At 56.3% G+C, this 17,950-nt stretch overlaps 1 protein-coding gene across 1 annotated transcript; it reads left to right on the plus strand.

The window, feature by feature from the left end:
• Positions 1 to 9,659: 9,659 nt before the first annotated feature.
• LOC106146606 lies at positions 9,660 to 17,950 on the plus strand (the record flags this gene model as incomplete). The annotated part of the gene is given in 3 exon segments (XM_013504239.1): positions 9,660 to 9,836; positions 10,579 to 11,396; positions 17,832 to 17,950. Coding segments are annotated over 2 exon segments (900 nt in total), but the record flags the coding sequence as incomplete, so codon positions are not given.

The raw sequence follows: 17,950 nt of genomic DNA on the forward strand, positions 1-17,950 counted from the left end.
TGTATCCTTTTATGAAGTCATATTTTTGCTCAATATTGTAACATATTTAAGCATTCATTGTTCTATATCTCAAAAATAGCAACTATGTAGTTTCCTTGATGTTTTCAATGAAATCTGGAGACCTTTAAAATAACTGTGCTAATTCAGTGTTGGAGCAGGGACAGGAGAAGGACAGAGCCTGCACCTTGCTGCGGTTTTCCAGTCACCGCCACAGCTCGGCCGGTACTCGGAGTCCAAAGGAACCCTGAGCGGCACCCACCTGACCCCAGACCCCGGCCCGGCCCTCCTGCCCGGGACTGAGGGCCCCTGCACTGCTCAATGAGACAAATTCCACACCCAACCTGGGCAGTCACAGCTCCAGGGCAAGGCCAGAGCAGCCCTCGGTTCCTCGTTGCTGAGACAAAATACCTGACGGCCAAAGTTAAAGGCGGGAAGGTTTATCTAGATCACAGTTGGCAGAGGTTTCAGTCCTCGGTCAGCTGGCCCCAAGGCAGGGTGCCGGGCGAGGGGCAGCAGTTCTCGGCAGGCGGAAGGTAGCAGAGCAGCAGGAAACCACAGCTCTTTCTGTCCCTTACGTCTTACCCAGGCTGCTCAGGGTGGAGCACGCACACCCTAATCCTGGCGCACTCGAGCCTGGCATTGCACCATGAGTCGGTCACACTCTCTAGATTCACCACCTCTGAAAACGCTCCCACTATGACCACACGAGGCTCGGGGGACATCCAGACACAGTTATTCAGACGGCCTGGCTCAGGTGGGGTGCCTGTCGCCTCTCCCTGCGTCTGTCCTCGCCCAGGAAGCCCTTCCCAGCCAGAGCCCACACGGCTCACCTACTGCGGTGCCCCATCCCCCATCAGCTCCTGCCCTAGCCCCGAGAAACACAGAAACCTCACTAACATTTCCTAATCTTAAAATCACCGCCATCACTTTTAAGGGGGAAGGGGGAAGGAAATTCCTGTGAAGAGTTTAGGATATTTACAAATTCAATAAATTTTATTTCCTTTTTTGAGGACTTTCATTGTCTCATGAACAAAGCTTTCTGAGTACTTGTGAAATGACTCTCATCATTCTAATGAATTAAACTGATAAATACAGAAAAACCTTTACATTTCCTTGAAACCCTAACAGTTTTCACACCCAAAACAAAGCTCTTCTATGGCGTTCAACTTAAAATTACAAATTAGGAAAAACTACTGTGTTACAAAGATTAAATCTGGACTCACAGGGCCAGTCCACCGGACAATCGGAAGTGCCAACGTCCCTTAAATATCGCAAGTCCTTAGTGTTCCAAATACAGAGATTGTGTCTGAACACGGCCCCAAGACGCAGGACGGGTCACTGTGCCAGTCCGGGCTCGGCTCCCACTGTCCAAGGGGATGGGGACAGTTGCTCCCCAGGGAGATGGCAGTTTGGGTCGGAGCGACTTTTCCCACGGTCTGCACAGCTGAGCTTTTTATAGCTAGGGTGTCACAGGCTCCCACACTAGGAAGTGCCGGCCTCCGCGGCCAAGCGCAGGGTTGCGATGGGGCGTCACTCAGTGGCCCCGGGCACTGCCACCCTCGTGGGACGGGCAGACTCGTTTCTGGCATCAAATCAACCTGAGCCTGGCACAGATGGCCCAGCGGAGCCAGCGTCTGCAGCTCCCAGCTGTCCCCCCAGGGTGTGGCCAGGGACAGACCACAACTTGAGCCACCGAGGCCCTGGGCTTGTCTGTCCCCGAACAGAAACCAGCAGGTCTTGTTCTCCCTCTCCCCCTCTCTCTCTCCCTCCCTCCCTCCCTCCCTCTCTCTCTCTCTACCTCTCCCTCTCCCTCTCCCTCTCTGTCTCCTTTTGTGGTGCCGCAGACTGAATCCAGGGCTTTGACGCTGAGCTGCATCCCCAGCATCTTTTGTTTAATTTTGAGACAGGTCTCTCTAAATTGCTAATTGCACAGGGTGGGTGATCCTCCTGCCTCAGCCTCTGAGACTGCTGGGATTACAGGTGTGTGCCACCATGCCTGGCCCCATGCTTCTCCAAACACTCTGGAACATGGGCACATCTTCCCGTGGGCCTTGCACACCCTTGAGTCCCACTGTGGCACCCCTGGCCCCTCTGGCCCCTCCCCCAACTCCTGCCCACTGGGTTTTCCTTCTCTGTGCCCCAGGGCAGGGCCCCAGCTCGGTGACAGAGTGGCTTCGGTTGGGTTGCGCCTTCTCCCTGGGCTTTGACTTGAGCGTGTGCAGCCCCAGGATCTGAGGCAGAGAGGTGAGAGCCACCACAGTAGCCTGATTTGTGACCATCCTGGGCAGCAGCTCTGTGCTCCTGTGTCACTGCCCTCGCAAGGGCTGCAGGTCCCCAAGAAGTGGAGCCGGTGGCTTTGGTGCCCTCCCACCCCAGTTTTACCTTCCCCCGACCTGTGTGGGTGCCCAGTCTGTATTCCTGCTCCCTGCTGTGGAGATCACATCGCCCTCCCCGGCCCCCCAGTGAACAGAGACGCTGCTTCCTGGCCTGTGTCCCTGGAAACCCGGCCAATGATGCCTGGGGACAGAGAGGCGCACAGGCTTCAGGGCGCAGCGCCCTCTGCTGGCAGTGCCTTGGGGTGGTGCCTGCTGATGAGGCCTCAAAACCTCAGCAGAGCCCCAGAGGACCACATTTGCACTGCAGGGCGGCTCCTGAGAGCCCCAGCCATGCATCTCCAGGGCCTGCTCCTCAGCCCTGTGCTGTACGAGCCTCCTGGGGGCCCTGGGCCCTCTGACCTCTGAACTCACATCCCCACCCCTTACTCCAAAGAGACATTCAGGTCCGGCACTGGGACCAAGCGTCCCGAGCCACAATCTGGTCCAGAGCTGGGGGTGCCGGGCAGAGCCTGTGGGATCTCAGGCTCCCACAGAACAGGGCCTCAACATCCCACCAGCCAGGCTGAGCCAGCCCTGCTTATGAGCCCGAGAAAACTGGGGGGAACCCCAAGAACATGGCCACCATGCCCAGCACCTCCTCAGCTGAGGTTCCTGCCTGGTCCCCTGCTGCACTCCTCTGTCGGGAATTGGGGGGCGCCCAAGGCCAAGAGTCCCAGGCACCCAAGTCCCACCCCAGTTCCCAGCTCCTGCTCTCAGCTGTAGGACGCTGGCTCCATGGAGACCTGCACCAGGCACCACAGTGGCTCTGCCATCCTTAGGTTCCTTCCTGGTTTCCAGCAGGGTCCCCTACAGCTCAGAGGGACCCTAGCTCTTGATGAGACACCCCACCCTGAGGCTGTCGTGTCCTCTGCAGTTTCCACTGCTGGCCAGAGGCAGAGGCGGCCCCTGCTGCCGTCATGACCCAAGGGACCCTTGCCCCACTGGAGCTGAGCGTCATCTCCCCGATGCCCACCAGTCACACAGCCCGAAGGCCTAGAGCCCAAAACAGGGACAGAGGGGCAGGGTGGGGACAGAGGGACAGGGTGGGGACAGGCGGACAGGGTGGGGACAAAGGGAGGGTTGTCCCCATGGACCTGATCCACAGCCCCATGCCTTCTCTGGCTCCCAGAAAAGGACAGGTGGTCGCCCACCATCCCAACTCCCAAAGCGTGGCCACAGCGTCCCTGTGGGTGGTGGGCACAGCCCCTGGCAGCAGCAGAGCCCGGCAGAGGTGGCAGGTGCCCTCCCTGTCAGCTGAGGCCCTGAGGTCCAGGCCCGCAATGGACAATGGTGTCTGTGCCAAGGCCAGGCCTCCTGCCAGCCTCCTGGGCCTGGGTGCTGGCGGGATGGCCACGTGCTCCCATGCTGACCATGGCTGCGTCTGCTCTGCAGGCAGCGTGCAAACCTTCAGTGGCAAAGCCCTTCCCGAGAGCCCAGGCCACCCCAGGGGACACACAGTCAAACTCTGGCACCATCACTCCCTCCGGCTGTGTGCCAGCTGAGGAGATGGTGGTCAGCAGAGAGCTCCCCGCCCTGTGAGACAGGACAGAGGACAAAGGAAGGATGAGGACGGAGGACAGATGGGCTTGGGGTAGGGCAGCTGAGCCCTCTCTGAAGAGGAGGCAGCGAGCAGAGACTCGCGTGGAGTGACCACACAGGCACTGTGTGTGCAGTGGGGGCAAAGCCCCTGGGGCAGGAGCCACCCGGAGCATCCAAAGGACAGCAGAGAGCCCAGTACTGTCCATGGCCCGGGGCTCACCAGCCACCCTGGGGCTGACGCCATAGCAGGGTCCCCATCCTCTGTGCCTGTGGTGGACGACAACCAGGGGTCAACTTGTGACCCCCGGCTGAACTGAATCACTGTGGTGCTGGGTGTGGGAGGCCACCTGGGGACCGTTGCCGGCAGCACAAGAGGCAGACCTGGGGAAGAAGAAGGAGGCTGTTGGGAGCTGGTAGAAGCTGTTGGGAGCCTCTTGGGTCCTGTTAGAAGCTGTAAGGAGCTGTTGGTTCTGCTGGAGGAGCTTGTCATGCTGGCTTTCCTGATAAACTCTGCTGTTTTTATCCTCCAAGGAGCTCAGGACCTTGTTGGCACTGAGAAGAGCTTTGGTTCACTCTGGGGGAGCTCTGGTCCTCGCTTTGAGCATTGCTTCCTGGCTCTGGAGGGGAAGATGGTGCACTGCCGGTCTCCTGGAGAAGCTTGCTGCGTTGGCTTTCCTGATGGGAACTCAGCCGGCCTCACCATCGGAGGAGCGCGGGACCTCACTGCTGCTGAGGATGGCTGTGGTAATTTTGGGGGGAGCTCGGGTCCTTTTTTAGAGTATCGCTTCCTGGCTCCAGTGCAGATCCCTCAGCCTGCTGGCACAGACCCTTCATCCCACTGACACAGACTTTCTAGCTTCTGCCACTGACCTTTGGGCCTGCCCAGCACAGACCCGTGAAACAGGCCTGCATGAGACATTGTCGTGGGCTCTGGGCCTCCAGGTGGACTCGTGGGAGGCATTGTTACGGGCTCTAGGTCTTCAGCTGGACTCATGCAGGACATTATCATGGCATCCAGGCCTTCAGCTGGATTCTTGGTCTATAGTGTGTGGACAGATTTCCTGCACTCTCTTGTACATGATTCTCTGGGTGACTATTATAAATAATCTTATGAAATATGTGTCCTGTATTATATTGCTTCCCTTTGCAAAAGCCCCAAACCATGACAGAACCTGAAATGGACCATCTCTCTCAACCCTCACAGCACCACCCCGCGGGCAGCACACAGGGCTGGCCCAGTGTAAGAGCTCAGCAACACGGCCTCCTGTGAGGAACAAGGCCCTGGCTGGCCCAGGAGCTCCGGCCCAGGGAGAATTTTGAACTGGTGATGAACTTCAGCCTGTCCTTGGGCCTGGCACTAGCTGCCTCATCCACAGTAGCAAGACTCCTGCAGAGCCAGGTCAGAGAAGATCCCCGGCCTGTCCCAGCCAGAACCTAGGGAGCCACAAGCTCCCCCGCTGTGCCCTCTTTGGAGCTTGCTATCCACCCCGACCCCCACTGCACCTGCGTGGACAGCGTTGTCCTGGCATCTTAGCAAAGGTCAAGGCCGTTTTCCTCCATCAGCGACCTTGGCCCGACCTGCCTGCAGGCAGGCTGAAAACACAGCCCCTCCGCCCCTCGCCAGTGCCCTGTTCCTGTCCTCAGCGTCACCCTGACCACCGAGGCCATGCATGGAGGACACCCCGCCCCCACTCGCCGGGCAAAGGGGCTGCCTCGCCTGATTTCATTAATCTCATGCATGCCCCCATGTCAAAGTGCACACCATTTCTTGTAAAAATGATCTGGCTGCTAATTAGGCTGTTTATAACTTGTTTCCCTGGTCGCTAATGATAATTAACATGCAAATTAGCTCAGGGAGGGGAGGCTCTGGGGCCCCTGGTTCATTACCACGTTAATTACTGTTTGCATACTGAAGTAGCACAGATATAAATGGCGGCATTTAGTGTAACGGGCAAGATGATAATTATACCGATGGTATTTTGAAAAGTCATTTCACCGTGTTATTTTTCTGTATGATTAATGATTCCCGGCTGCCTGGCTGATAAACTTCGTTAGTTTAAACCAATATAGGCTGTGTACACAAACTGCGGGGCTGGCTCCCGGCACAGCGCCATCAATCTCTCCCTGTCCCCTGTTGGTACAAACTTTTGGGGGAAGAAAAGGCAAAAGAGAAACTTGGGCAGCTCGGGGGCACAAGAACTTCTGGAAGCTCTCGGTTTTAAAGGCACCAGTTCCTGTAATCACTGTCCCCGGCATCAGCAGGCGGGGTCTGTTTTGGGTGTGGAGTTGGGGGTCTGCTGACATCAGGGACCCAGGGTGTCCTCACAGGGTAACACAGAGATCTCAGTACACCTGAGCCATCCCTTCTTCTCCCTTCCCTTCTTAAGCTACCTGCCAGGCACCTGCCGCCCCTGCCCTTCTGGGCCAGTGTCCCAAAGACAGCCGACAGCAAAGAAGCACGGGGGACAGGGAGGAACAGGGGCTCTGTTGCAGACAGGAGAGGCAGCTGCAGCCTGTGTAATGAGGGGAACTGAGCCCAGACTTCAAGGAAGTAAGGAGGCAGCTGGAAGACATTTGGAGAGATAGAAGAGACTATGCAAAGGCCCAGGGGCAGGAACCAGCTTGTGGGAGAGGAGGGAGGTCAGTCACTGCCAGGGGCCAGCATGGCTGGGCTCGGTGCTGAGGTATCAGGAAAGGGATGGGTAGATCCTCAGGCAGGAGCTGGGCAGGTTGCGTGCGCAGTTGTGGGGCCTCCTTGCAGACAGGGAGAGGGCGACGGCAGTGTGCATGAGCTGAGGGCCAGGGTGGGTGTGAGCACAGCTGTGCCCTCCTCACTGTGGCCCATCGCCCAAGACCCAACAATCCAGATCCGCAGCCCCAGCCTCAGAACTCCTGCCTGCTGAGCAGACCAGCCTGCCCTGGCCAGTGCCAGGACGTGGACCCTGCGTCCTCCTCACAGCACCAGAACCCTCATCAGCCCCGAAACCACACCCGCCCTGCGACGGCAGCACAGAGCAGCAGCAGGTGGTGAGTGCGGCCAGGGAGGCTCCTCCTGCTGCATTATTGATCAGGGTGTGAACAGGAGCCCCAGGGGACAGGAGCAGGCGCCAGGCTCCGTGCCAGTGCAGCGCCCTCCACCCCCAGGCTGCAGGAAGCCTGGGCATCGGCCCAAGCACAGGGCTCCTCTATCTGCCAGAATCCCTGCTCCTTAGCTGCACCGAAGAAGCTGAAATTTCATCTGGTGACAGCCAGGCCCCAGCCTAGATCTTCCCAGGTCCCCAAACACCGGCCCAGGTAAACCTCCCGGCTCCAGGGCTGCCAGGGATGGGGTGTGCAGGATCGTGGGGCAGGGTGTCCTGAGCCAGGGGTCAGAGGACACAGCTCTGAAGAGCAGCTGGGCTTAGCATGGAGGGGGCCCTGGCCGACGTGGGTGGGACTCCGGCTCTGCCGAGCGGGGCCAGGAGAAGCCCAGGGTCTTGTCTTGAGGTCTTGGGTACGGTCCTGGGCCCAGCCCACCCCCATCTAACTGGGCTGGTCTAGGCTAGACTTGGCAAGTCTGCCCTTCCAGGTCAGGGTCTACAGCAAGAGACAGGGGCACCCCAGGTGGCCAAGGGAATATGGGGAAACCACATGCCACTGACAGGTAGCTCAAGACTGGTCCACGTGGCTTGGGGGGCCCAGAGCTAGAGATGGACAGGACCTACCAGCCCCCTCTGAGTCAGCAGGGGTGCCCTAGGTATGGTGAGGGGACCCACCTGGTAGAGAGGGACTGTTCCCAAGCTGTGGTCCGCCCAGAACTGCTTCCCACTCACTGGGCCCTGTGCTGGGACTGGGCCTCAGCGTCTTGACTTGCATACCGAGGGCAGGGGGCACGGTGGTCACTGACCTCCCTTCCTGGCTCATGCGTTCCCAGCCTTCCCTCACCCTCCCGACCCCAACAACACTGAGAGCCAGGAAGAGCTGGAAGGGGCCCTGGAGAATGTCACTCCATGCTGGCCTGGCGCCCCGGGAGCCTCATGCTGGGTGGTAGCTGCTGAGCCCACCACCCACTTGCCCAGCAAGCGTGAGAATGAGGGGTGGCCCTGGTGCTCAGGCCTGCAGGCCCCTTCCTCCTACCTGGCTCCAGTTCCCGACGCCTCATGCTGGCTCTCGGCTCAGTGAGTCTCCCAGAGCAGGGAGGGCCCGGTCCCCTCGGGCAAACTTGCAGGGCTTCGGTAGTCACCAGGGCCAAGGGGCCCCCCGTTGTCTCAGGGTCTATGGTGACCAGTGTGGTCAGGGGCTGATTCCCACTCAGAGTCCCTAGTTCTAACGCCGCGGGATGTTCAGAGCAGCATAAGTGAAATCCCTCTCCCCTAAGGCCTTGGGTGAGCTGTGGACCCCCACCCCATCCGGCCCCGTCATGGTTTTGACAAGCACAGTCATGCCCAGGGTGCCAACTGCGGTCACACATGGTACAGATCCTGTAAAGGACCAAAGTGACGCAAATCTGAGTAGCTGCAGCTGGCCTGGATCCCGGCACCTCCAGACCACAGCCTTGGCCCTTGCCCAGCCCAGGCAGTGGTACCCGGTAGCACCTCAGGCCACCTGCACAGGTGTGCTGCCCTCAGATGGGGCTGGGATCACGCCCGGCCAGATGGACAGCAGGCACATCTGGCCAGGCCTGTGGTCCTTGGGCTCTCTGCACCTGGGCAGATGCAAGGGATAGACCAGGGCTCATGTGGCTGTAGTCGTCACACAGACGTGCCTCTTCTGTGCTGCAGGCCCTTTCCAAGCCCCCTTACTGCGTGCACCTAGTTAGACTGATTGAAGGGAGAGTAATCAAAGCACAGGAGCAAGCATTCTTAACAGCCTGTGGGCTCAGCCTATGACTGTCAAGGAGCTGAGAAGCAGCAGGGCAAACAGGAAGACCACACCTGCCCAGGACCCCGCCCCCGCCCGGCCTCCAGCTCCACAACTCCAGGGACCAGGGCCTCCCTGGCCAGCGAGCTCAGAGGTCAGATGTGCTGCCAGTCCCCCTGTGTGCTCATGCAGTTTCCTGAGTCCCAGAAGATCTGGTGCCAGTGGGGCCCCAGGGACCCTCAGCACCCAGAGTGGACCTGCTCTCCAGGGACACAAGACTGGTGTCCCCACTCCCATGCCCCCAGTCCTCTAAGACAGCTGCCTGTGCGCAGCTCAGATTCTCACAAGTTCCCTACTCTTCCTGCTGCAGGGGTGGGCGGGGATTCCTAAGGCAGCCCCCTTCTCACCCGCCTTCTGCATGTCTGGGCCTCACCTAGGAGGCCAGGGGCCAGAGGGCGGGAGGCACAGGGAGCCAGTGGTGTGGCCACAAGGATCCAGTCCCACCTGCCCAGGGTGGAAAGAGCTTCCAGGACAGGGATCCAGGGCAGGTGGGGGATGCGCAGGACCCCAGGGGCACAGGATCCTGGGGGAGAGAGGTCCAGTGAAGCGGCCCCCAAAGCAGCAAAGGCAGAGTTCTGGGGTACAAATACAGAGCCGGGCAGGGTCAGCCCTGGAGCTGGTAGCTCTACCCTGGCACCCAGAGGCACCACACCCCTGTAGCCCCCAAACTGGTGTTTGTCTGTCCAAGCCTGTCCCGGGCCTGCACCCCTTGCACCCAGCCCTGCAGGAGGAAGTCCTCCCCCTCCCCCACTGGCAGCCAGGAGAGAGGGGGCTGTGGCCTCTCCTGTGCATCGGCCACAGGGGGGCGCTGCAGAGCAGCCCAGTTGTGAGGGTGTTGACGCTCTCCCAGGAAACAAGATCTGCACCAGGGCCAGCCACTTCCCTGAGCCCGGCCAGGCATCTGCAGGAGCTCAGCACAGCCCAGGCCGGCGGAGAAGGACTGGGGACAGGGCCCTTCCCTTGCCCAGCACACAGCTGGCAGTGTGGAAGCCCCAGGCAAGTGTGAGGTGCTGGGTGAGACAGGTGAGCATGCACATGTCTCTCTGCGCCTGGGAGGCTCAGGGGCTCCTTTGAGCCAGCACTGAGACCAGGGAAGGGGGTTCTGAGAAGGTGGTCCTCATGTGGGGGGGGGGGGGCGGGCAGGGTAGGGCTGGTCCCTGGGGACCTGCCCCAGAACAGAGCCTAGTGGTGCCAGCCAGAATCACCCTGCCCCACTCAGGACCAGGCAGGTGCCCTGCAACCCAAGCACCCCAGCCTAGCCTGTATCCCCTACGGGTGAGCGGGGGGCAGAAATGGTCCTGGTAGGGCCCCAAAGCCTGCAGGTGTCACCCTCCTGGGGAGCCCTGTGCTGCTGGGAGAACAGGAGACCAGGTCACCCTGGCCAGGCCCCCACCCCAGGCCATCTGGGCCAGGCACCAACCCTCAGCTCACCTGGCTGGAGTCCCCGACCCCTCAGTCCACCCCTGTGCTCCGCAGCCTGGCTTCAGGGCCCAGGTGCTCTTAGAGTGACCCACCAGGTGCATGCTGTCCCATTCCATGCAAGAGGAAGCAGAGGCGGAAGGTGGCAGGGTGGGGGAACGTGGTCTGGAGGCCCTGGCAGGCACGGCACCATGAAGATGGGCAGCTGAGGGAGCATCCAATGTCCAGTGCCTGGGCCACAGATCATCCTGACCTTGGCTCTTCACAGGAGGGAGAGGCCGAGGTCAGATGGGCTTGGTGGCACAGGGCCCAGGGGCGGAGCACTAACCACCACCCCTTCCTCCAGGTGCCTGAGAACCAGACATGATGCCACCACAGACGTGATGTCAGCCCAGGAGCTTGTGGCCTGCCTCTGCCGGGAGGGGGACCAGCACCTGGCTCTGGGGGAGCCGCCCCTGGCCACAGCTTTCTACCTCGCTGCCTTCAGCTGCCACGCCCCCTCGGCCCTAAGGAACGTGCAGGCAGCACTGGCTGAGGCCCGGGGGGCACCTGTGGTGGCCACCCTGGAGGCCTGGTGCCGTGGGGACAGCCAGATCCCGGCTGTCCACTGGGACGGCATGGCAGTGGTCTCACTGACAGGGGCCCTGGCCTCTGCCTTCCTGGGAGCCCTCTGCCCGGACCACCCAGCCGCCGTCCTGCACTCTCTGGCTGGCCTGTTGGCCCATGGGCACCACGGGGAGGTGGTACGGCGCTGCGATGCCCTGCTGGACACCCACTCACAGCAGGCCCTGGAGCTGCAGCTGACCCGCGCCCTGGCCCTCGTCCTGTCCGGGGATCCAGCGGGTGAGGGTGTGGCCAACTACCTGCGGGCCTTCACCTCAAGCGCCAGGCGCACAGTGGCCTTCATCCGCACCCACCAGCAGCCCTACCTCCCCACACTGCTCAGCACCCTGCGGGGCCACATCGCAGGGCATGCAGAGGCCACAGACCACGCCAGCCCACAGGACACTGACTGCCAGGGACTGCTGGCAGCCCTGGACCCTGGGGGCCCCTGGAGGGACGCCCTGTCTCCTGACACCCTGCTGCTCCACGGCAGCTACGAGGAGTGCTTGGTCATGTGCAGCCAGGCCCTGCAGTCTGACCTGACAGGCAGTGGACCCAAAGGTAGGAGAGTATCTTAGTCACTTTTCTGTCCTTGCTGAGACAAAATACCCAACACCCGAAATTAAGAAAGGAAAAGTTCATTTAGTTCACAGTTTGTGGAGGTTTCAGTCCATACTCAGCTGGCTCCAAGGCAGGGTGGCACATGGCAGAGGGCAACAGTTCACGGCAGTGGAAGACAGCAAAAGCAACAAGAGCAAAAAGTGGGGAGAGAGCAAACCTCTCTTCCTCCCTTATATTATAAGCAGGCTACCCCCTCCCAGGGCGGATGTAGCGCTCACACCATCTTCCTGTCCTCCTCTTGCACAGGCTGAGGATGTTTACAAAGGAAAGACCCTGGGCCCCTGCAGAGTGGCTTAATTAAACTTTTCAAGTTGGCACAATGTGTCAACCATTACAGAGAGTGAGTCAACCGCCCCACCAGGGCCAGGGTGGCAGTCACTCTGGCCACAGTTAAGCCCTGCGGTGGTGGGCTTGTGCCCGGGCTGGGGACACCAGAGTGACAGGGTAGTCAGGCTCTACCCCTGCAGAGCTCCCGAGAGGGTCCAACACAATCCTCGCATTGTAAATGGACCGCGGAGGTGCTGCTCCGCAGGGAACAGGGGGAAGTGGCAAGCGAGCGAGTGAACACTGAAAGACCCAGGCAGAGGGGGGAGCTGCCGTGGTCCTGGGGAAGACAGGGCTTGGGACGTCCTTGCCACCAAACGGGCCAGGCTGGCCGCTGAAGGATGGGGCAGGGGTGTGGGCCAAGTCCTGCTGGCTTCCCAGGGACTTCAGCTTTGCCCTCACAGCCCCTGAAGGCTTAAAACAGCAGGATGGTCGGGGGGGGGGGGGGCTCGCAACTCGTGCTGAGCGTGTTCCAGCTGGTGTGTGGAGGGCACCCTCGGAACCAGAGAGAGGGCAGAACCTGGGGTGAGAGACCCGGAGCTGGGCGTCTACAGGTCAGGGCCAGGGTCGTGGTTCAGAAGAGACCATGGGCAGGAGAGGGGCAGATCGATGGGCAGGAGCCGTCACTGCTAGAAAGGACGGGGGACATGTCTGAGGGTGGCGCAGTGTGGATGGCAAAGGAACGCTGAGGATGATTGTTAGTGTCCACTTGGAGCCCGGACTACGGGGAGAGGCAGACAGCAAAGGGGCATTGGGGTTTTTGGCACCCCCAGGGCATTGTCAGCTTTCTGCTTGCGTGACCACAGTACCTGGCCAGTTACGACAGGAAGGTTCATTCAGGCCCAGCCTCCAAGGGCTCTTCTCCAGCGGTTGACCCTGAGGGTGTCTGAGGGACAGAGAGCAGCTGGAATGGCACCAGAGTTGGGCACACGGCAGGGGGTGCCTTCCCCAGGAATCACATGTTAGTGGGACCATGTCCCCAGGTCAACCACCACACAAACATGGTTACACAAGAAGTGAAGAAATAAATGTTCCTAAAACAAGCTGGGCAAATGGACACAGGCGTAATGCTAGGATACAGGATAAACCCAGCTCGACTCACACATCCTGGTACCCAGTGGGCGGCCATGCGGCACCATGGCTCCCCAAGGGCCACCCAGAAGTACCATTCTTGCTCAGTGGAGGTTCCTTGTAAGAACAGCAGGGCAGGTGAGCAGTACAGCCCTGGCTCCAGCTTCTCCCAGCCAGAGCAGCAATGGGCCTGGCTTCGTGGCTTCTGGAGCAGTGGGATATAGTGGAGGTGACATTGTGTGTGGACCATTCCCAGTTGAGAACAAGGGGAGACGCTGTGTCAGTCTGCTTTCTGTTACTGCAACAAAATGCCTTGAAGCAATCAACTTCGAGAGGGAAGGTGCATTTTGGTCCCTGGCCGGGTGACCCTGTGGCTCTGGGCCTGTGTGAGATGGCACATCATAGCACAGGAGTGTGTTGAGGAAGCTGCTCCCCTCATGCTGGCTGGTAAGTGACAGGAAGAAGAGGCCCAGGGTCCCGCCCCCTCCAGGCAGCCCTCACGTGGCCAGAGGTTTCCAAAGAGGCCTCATCTCCTGAAGGCTGCATAGCTCCCAACAGCGCCCCAAGAGGCTGGGGCTCAGCTTCAGCTGCAGGCTTTGGGGAAGCTTCTCAGCTACCGCAGAGGCTCTGCGGGCACAGGTGGAGCAAGGCCTGCGGGACCTGCCTGCTCTGTGCAGCCCCTGGTGAGTCCCGGGCAGATCCTCGGAGGAACTGCCGTGTCGGCTCGGCCCAGAAGGGGGGGTAGGGAGTGGGGGGGGGAACCATGGCAATGGGAAAGGCTGCCCTTTGAGGTTCTTTTGTGGTGGCTCCTTAAGCAGCAGTACTTAACCGATACAACTCTAACTGGCGCAAAGCACTTGTTTCTTTCTCAAACTGTCACATGGTAATTGTGTAAATGTACAGGGTAGAATGTGATTTTTTGATACATGTATATATTGTATCATCAGTCATTAGCCTATGTACCACTTCAGACATTTATCACTTTTTCCTGGAGAAATGTTCAAAATTCTCTCTTCTGTCCGTTTTGAAGTATACCATACATCATCACTCTAAAATCACTCTTTTTTTTTTTTTTTGTCTTTTTGAGACAGGGTCTGGCTATGTAGTTCAGGCTGCCCTTGAGCTCACTTTGTAGCCTAGGCTGGTCTCGAACTCGCAACGATCCTCCTGCCTCAGCTTCCCGAGTGCTGGGATTACAGGCGTGCGCCACCACGCCTGGCCTAAAATCACTATATTCTGTAATAAACACCCGAATTTATTTCTCGTAGCTAACTGTAACAGGCCAAATGGAATTTCATTGTGTATACACATCATGTTTCTTTAGCAATTTGTCTACCAATGGACACTTAGGTTGGCCACATATCTTGGCCAGAATGTACGTTTTAGCCAAAACTCAGTTAAATCATATAGGGCTTAGAGTTTTATGCTTCTATAATAACGTACCTCACTAAATTCAATAATGGAATAAAGAAAAACATATGGTCATTGCAATAGATTTACAAAGTATTTTATAACATTATCACCTCCAAAATTTTAACAGCCCCTGAGTAGAAGAAAACTTACTTCATTGAAAAAGATGACATCTATTAAAAACCCACCATAAATATCATACTTGATGGTGACATTTTAGAAGTCTCTCATTTTTTTTTTTTTTTTTGTTTTGTTTTTTTGTTTCCGGTACCGGGAATCAAACTCAAGACCTCATGCTTGCCAGGCGGGCATTCTGCCGCTGAGCTAAACCCCCAGCCACAAGTCTCTCATTTAAAGCCAATAATGAAGCCAGACAGGTGGCAGATTGGGAAATTGTGGCAAGACGATCAGCTTAGAGACTTGGCAAGACCCTACCTCAAGGTAGAAAGAAAAAACCTTTAAAAGGGCTAAGGATGTGGCTCAGTGTGAAGGCCCTGGGTTCAGTCCCCAGTACCACCAAAATCCAGTTAACCAATCAAACGTGTCACGAGGCAGCTGCCCGCAGTCCTGTTGGTCATCGCTGTACTAGAGATTTGAGCAAAGGCACTATGATAAGAAAACAGAACAAGCAAGGCTAGAAAGGAAACAACAAAGGTATGGCTATTCCAGACAATAAGATTAGCTTTGTAGAAACCTCAAAGGACACAGCCAGAAAGTATTAGATAAGGCAAAAAGAATTCAATGGGATTCCCAAGTTCACTTACATGTATCCACTGCAGGCACAAATAGAAATTCTATCACTTAAAAATATATTATTTACCATAGCAGCAGAAAATAATCTTGTTTGAAGAGTCACATGATTTTATGGAGAAAAGTATAAAACTCAATTAAAGAAAGAAGGCCTATATAAATGCAAAGATGTGCAATGCCCATTGTTAGAAAGATTTGATATTATAATTAAGACCAAGGGGTCAATAATGACAAAGACACAGAAGAAGGAGGAGGAGGAGGAAGGGGGAAGGTGAGAAAAGAGGAAGAGAGGGGAAGGGAAGATGAAGGAGGGGAGCTTGCTTACCAATAAACAGAGCCATCCTGATCAGCACGGAGGGTTCTCGAACTGAGGGACAGATAGAAGGACCAAGAAAACAAGCGAGAGTCCGGCAACAGACGCACTTGTATCTAAAACCTCGCATGTGTCAGAGTGGGCACTGCAAGTCTCTAGGGGAAATAGGACCATTAGTCAAAGGACCACAGTCACTTCCCAACTGATGCTACGCACAGAAGTAAATCCCCAATGGATTATGTGAATACTAAATTTCAGTTTCTGAAAGAAAATACAAGGGAATATTATGAAGACTTCCATGCACACTTGGGCATTTTAAGATACAAAAAGTGGAAACAATAAAGGCACATTTGACATGTCAGATTTTATCGAATTTTTGAAGCTTTGTTTTGTCCATAGCTATAGCAAATGAAAGGACAACCCCCAGAGAGAAAGTAACTTACAAATATACAATGGGCAAAAAATTAGTATGCAGAGTAACTGAAGAGTTCCTTCATATTGATAAGAAAAATCCAATAAAAGAATTGGCAAAAACATTTCCCAAAAGAGAAAACACAGATGGCTAATAAAACATGTGAAAAATACTCACCATCATGGTAATGAGACAAATGCTAATTAAAACAATGAGAAACTATTTTCTTTCTACTCACCAGATTGGGAAAAAATTAATGAACCTCATGAGTAATTGGGAAAATGAAAATTTAAACAATGGGATAGCATTTTACATACCCTTTCTGGGTTGTCAAAACCGTTAAATCTAATAATAGAAGATCTGGCTTCTAGCAGAGGTGGCAGAGCTTGACTGGATTCGTGTCCCAAAGATAATGATCACACAAGTGGACAAAACAGCAAAAGCAGCTATTTGAAGACACTGGACAGTAGCCACATGCAGACAGCCTGGAAACTGAGCCTGGAAAGGCGGGGGAAGGGGAGGGGAGGTCTGCATGCTTGGAGAAAGAAGAGAAAGAAGAGGTAGGTAGAGGAGGAGGAAGTGTAAAAGAACACACTGGAAATCCCAGAACTGAAAAGTCTGACAGCTGAAATAAAAAAAAAAAAAAAAAAAGATCAGCTTAATGGAGAAAGCAGAAAAGTCAGCAAAACTCAATGATCCAATATAAACAACACAAGAAACAAGAGCAGAGCTTTGGTGACCTGTGGGGCAACATCAGGAAGTCTGCTGTGCGTAATTAAAGTCTGAGGAAGAGAGACCACACTTTCATGTGAGTAACTAGCTGCACCCCATCCGTCCCAGGGCTCCCCTCCCACTGTAACTCCTTAGATTCAGGAACTACTGCAAAAATGATAGCTACAGGGCTGGGGATTTAGCTCAGCGGCACAGTGCCTGCCTGGCAAGTGCAAGGTCGTGAGTTCGACTCCCGACACCAGAAAAAAACAAAAACAAAACAAAAAACCCAAAAATCATGGCTACAGGCCTTTCTGTATTACATCCAGCCACTGATAGGAAGTGCCCAGCATTTCTCTGGCTTTACCCACCAGGACAAGACAGGCTGACCTTGTGATCAGCCACCACGACTGGACCAGGGGACTCTGCGGTTGGTCGGTTGGTTGGTTGTTTGGTTGTTTCATTGGTTGGGTGATTGGTTGATTAATTTGTAGGTTGGTTGGGTGGCTGGGTGGCTCACTAGTTGGTCAGTAATTCACTGATTGCTTGGTTTGTTCATTGGTTCATTAGTTGGTTGGTTAATGGTTGGTTGGTTAGTTCTTGATTGGTTAGATGATACATTGGTTGTACAGATGGTTCATTCATTGGTTGTACGGATGGTTCATTCACTGGTTGGTTGGTTGGTTGGTTGGATAGTTGGATGAACAGATGGGTCATTGATTTGTTGGTTCATTGGTTGATCAGTTCATTGATCCAGCACGGAGGACAACATACTTTTTTCCCCTTTCCTCTGTGACACTGTGCTTACAATTAATCCTCAGGACCCTGCGAGTATAGACTGATTGATAATCCCCACCCCAATGCAGGAAAGGAAACAGACATGGTGAGGTTCAGTAAGAGCCCAGATCACCCACTCCGCAGCACTGTGGGCATCACCCCCTTTCTTGGACAGGATAGAGAAGAGCTTGTGTTCCAGAGAGGGGACCCAATGGGGTCACTCCCAAGGACCCAAGAAGGCAGGAACAACGGTACCCAGGAGCAATGGCCCCACCCAAGTCAGAGTCAGCCCTCAGCTCTGACCTTGGTGGGACAGGGTGCTAACCTTGGCTCTGACCTTGGTGGGACAGGGTGCTAACCTTCTGAAGAGGAAACTGAACCTTAAAATGCACCATTACAAAGTGTTGTACATACATTTCCATCGGGGCTGAGAAGTGACAAAACCTTGGATACCCTGCTGGGGCCGCTGCAGAGCTGCCCATCCCGGGTGGTGGCCCTGGCTCCGATCCCGTCCCGTCACGGCCGAGGGTGACACCCCAGCAGGACTTCGGAGGGCTCACGGTGCGGGAGGTCGGCCGGGCGGGTCAGCGCCTGTTTCTCTCCGCAGGTGAGCGCCGGGCCGCCCTGTTGGTCACGCGCGCAGCCGCCGCCTTGCTCACGGGCGGCCGGGCCCCGGATGTGCTGCGGGACCTGCACGAGGCCTTCGGCGAGAGCCCCCGCGCGGCG

Source organism: Chinchilla lanigera, unplaced genomic scaffold, assembly GCF_000276665.1.
Source record: "Chinchilla lanigera isolate Chin_1 unplaced genomic scaffold, ChiLan1.0 scaffold00085, whole genome shotgun sequence".
In the NCBI taxonomy this organism is placed as follows: Eukaryota; Metazoa; Chordata; class Mammalia; order Rodentia; family Chinchillidae; genus Chinchilla; species Chinchilla lanigera.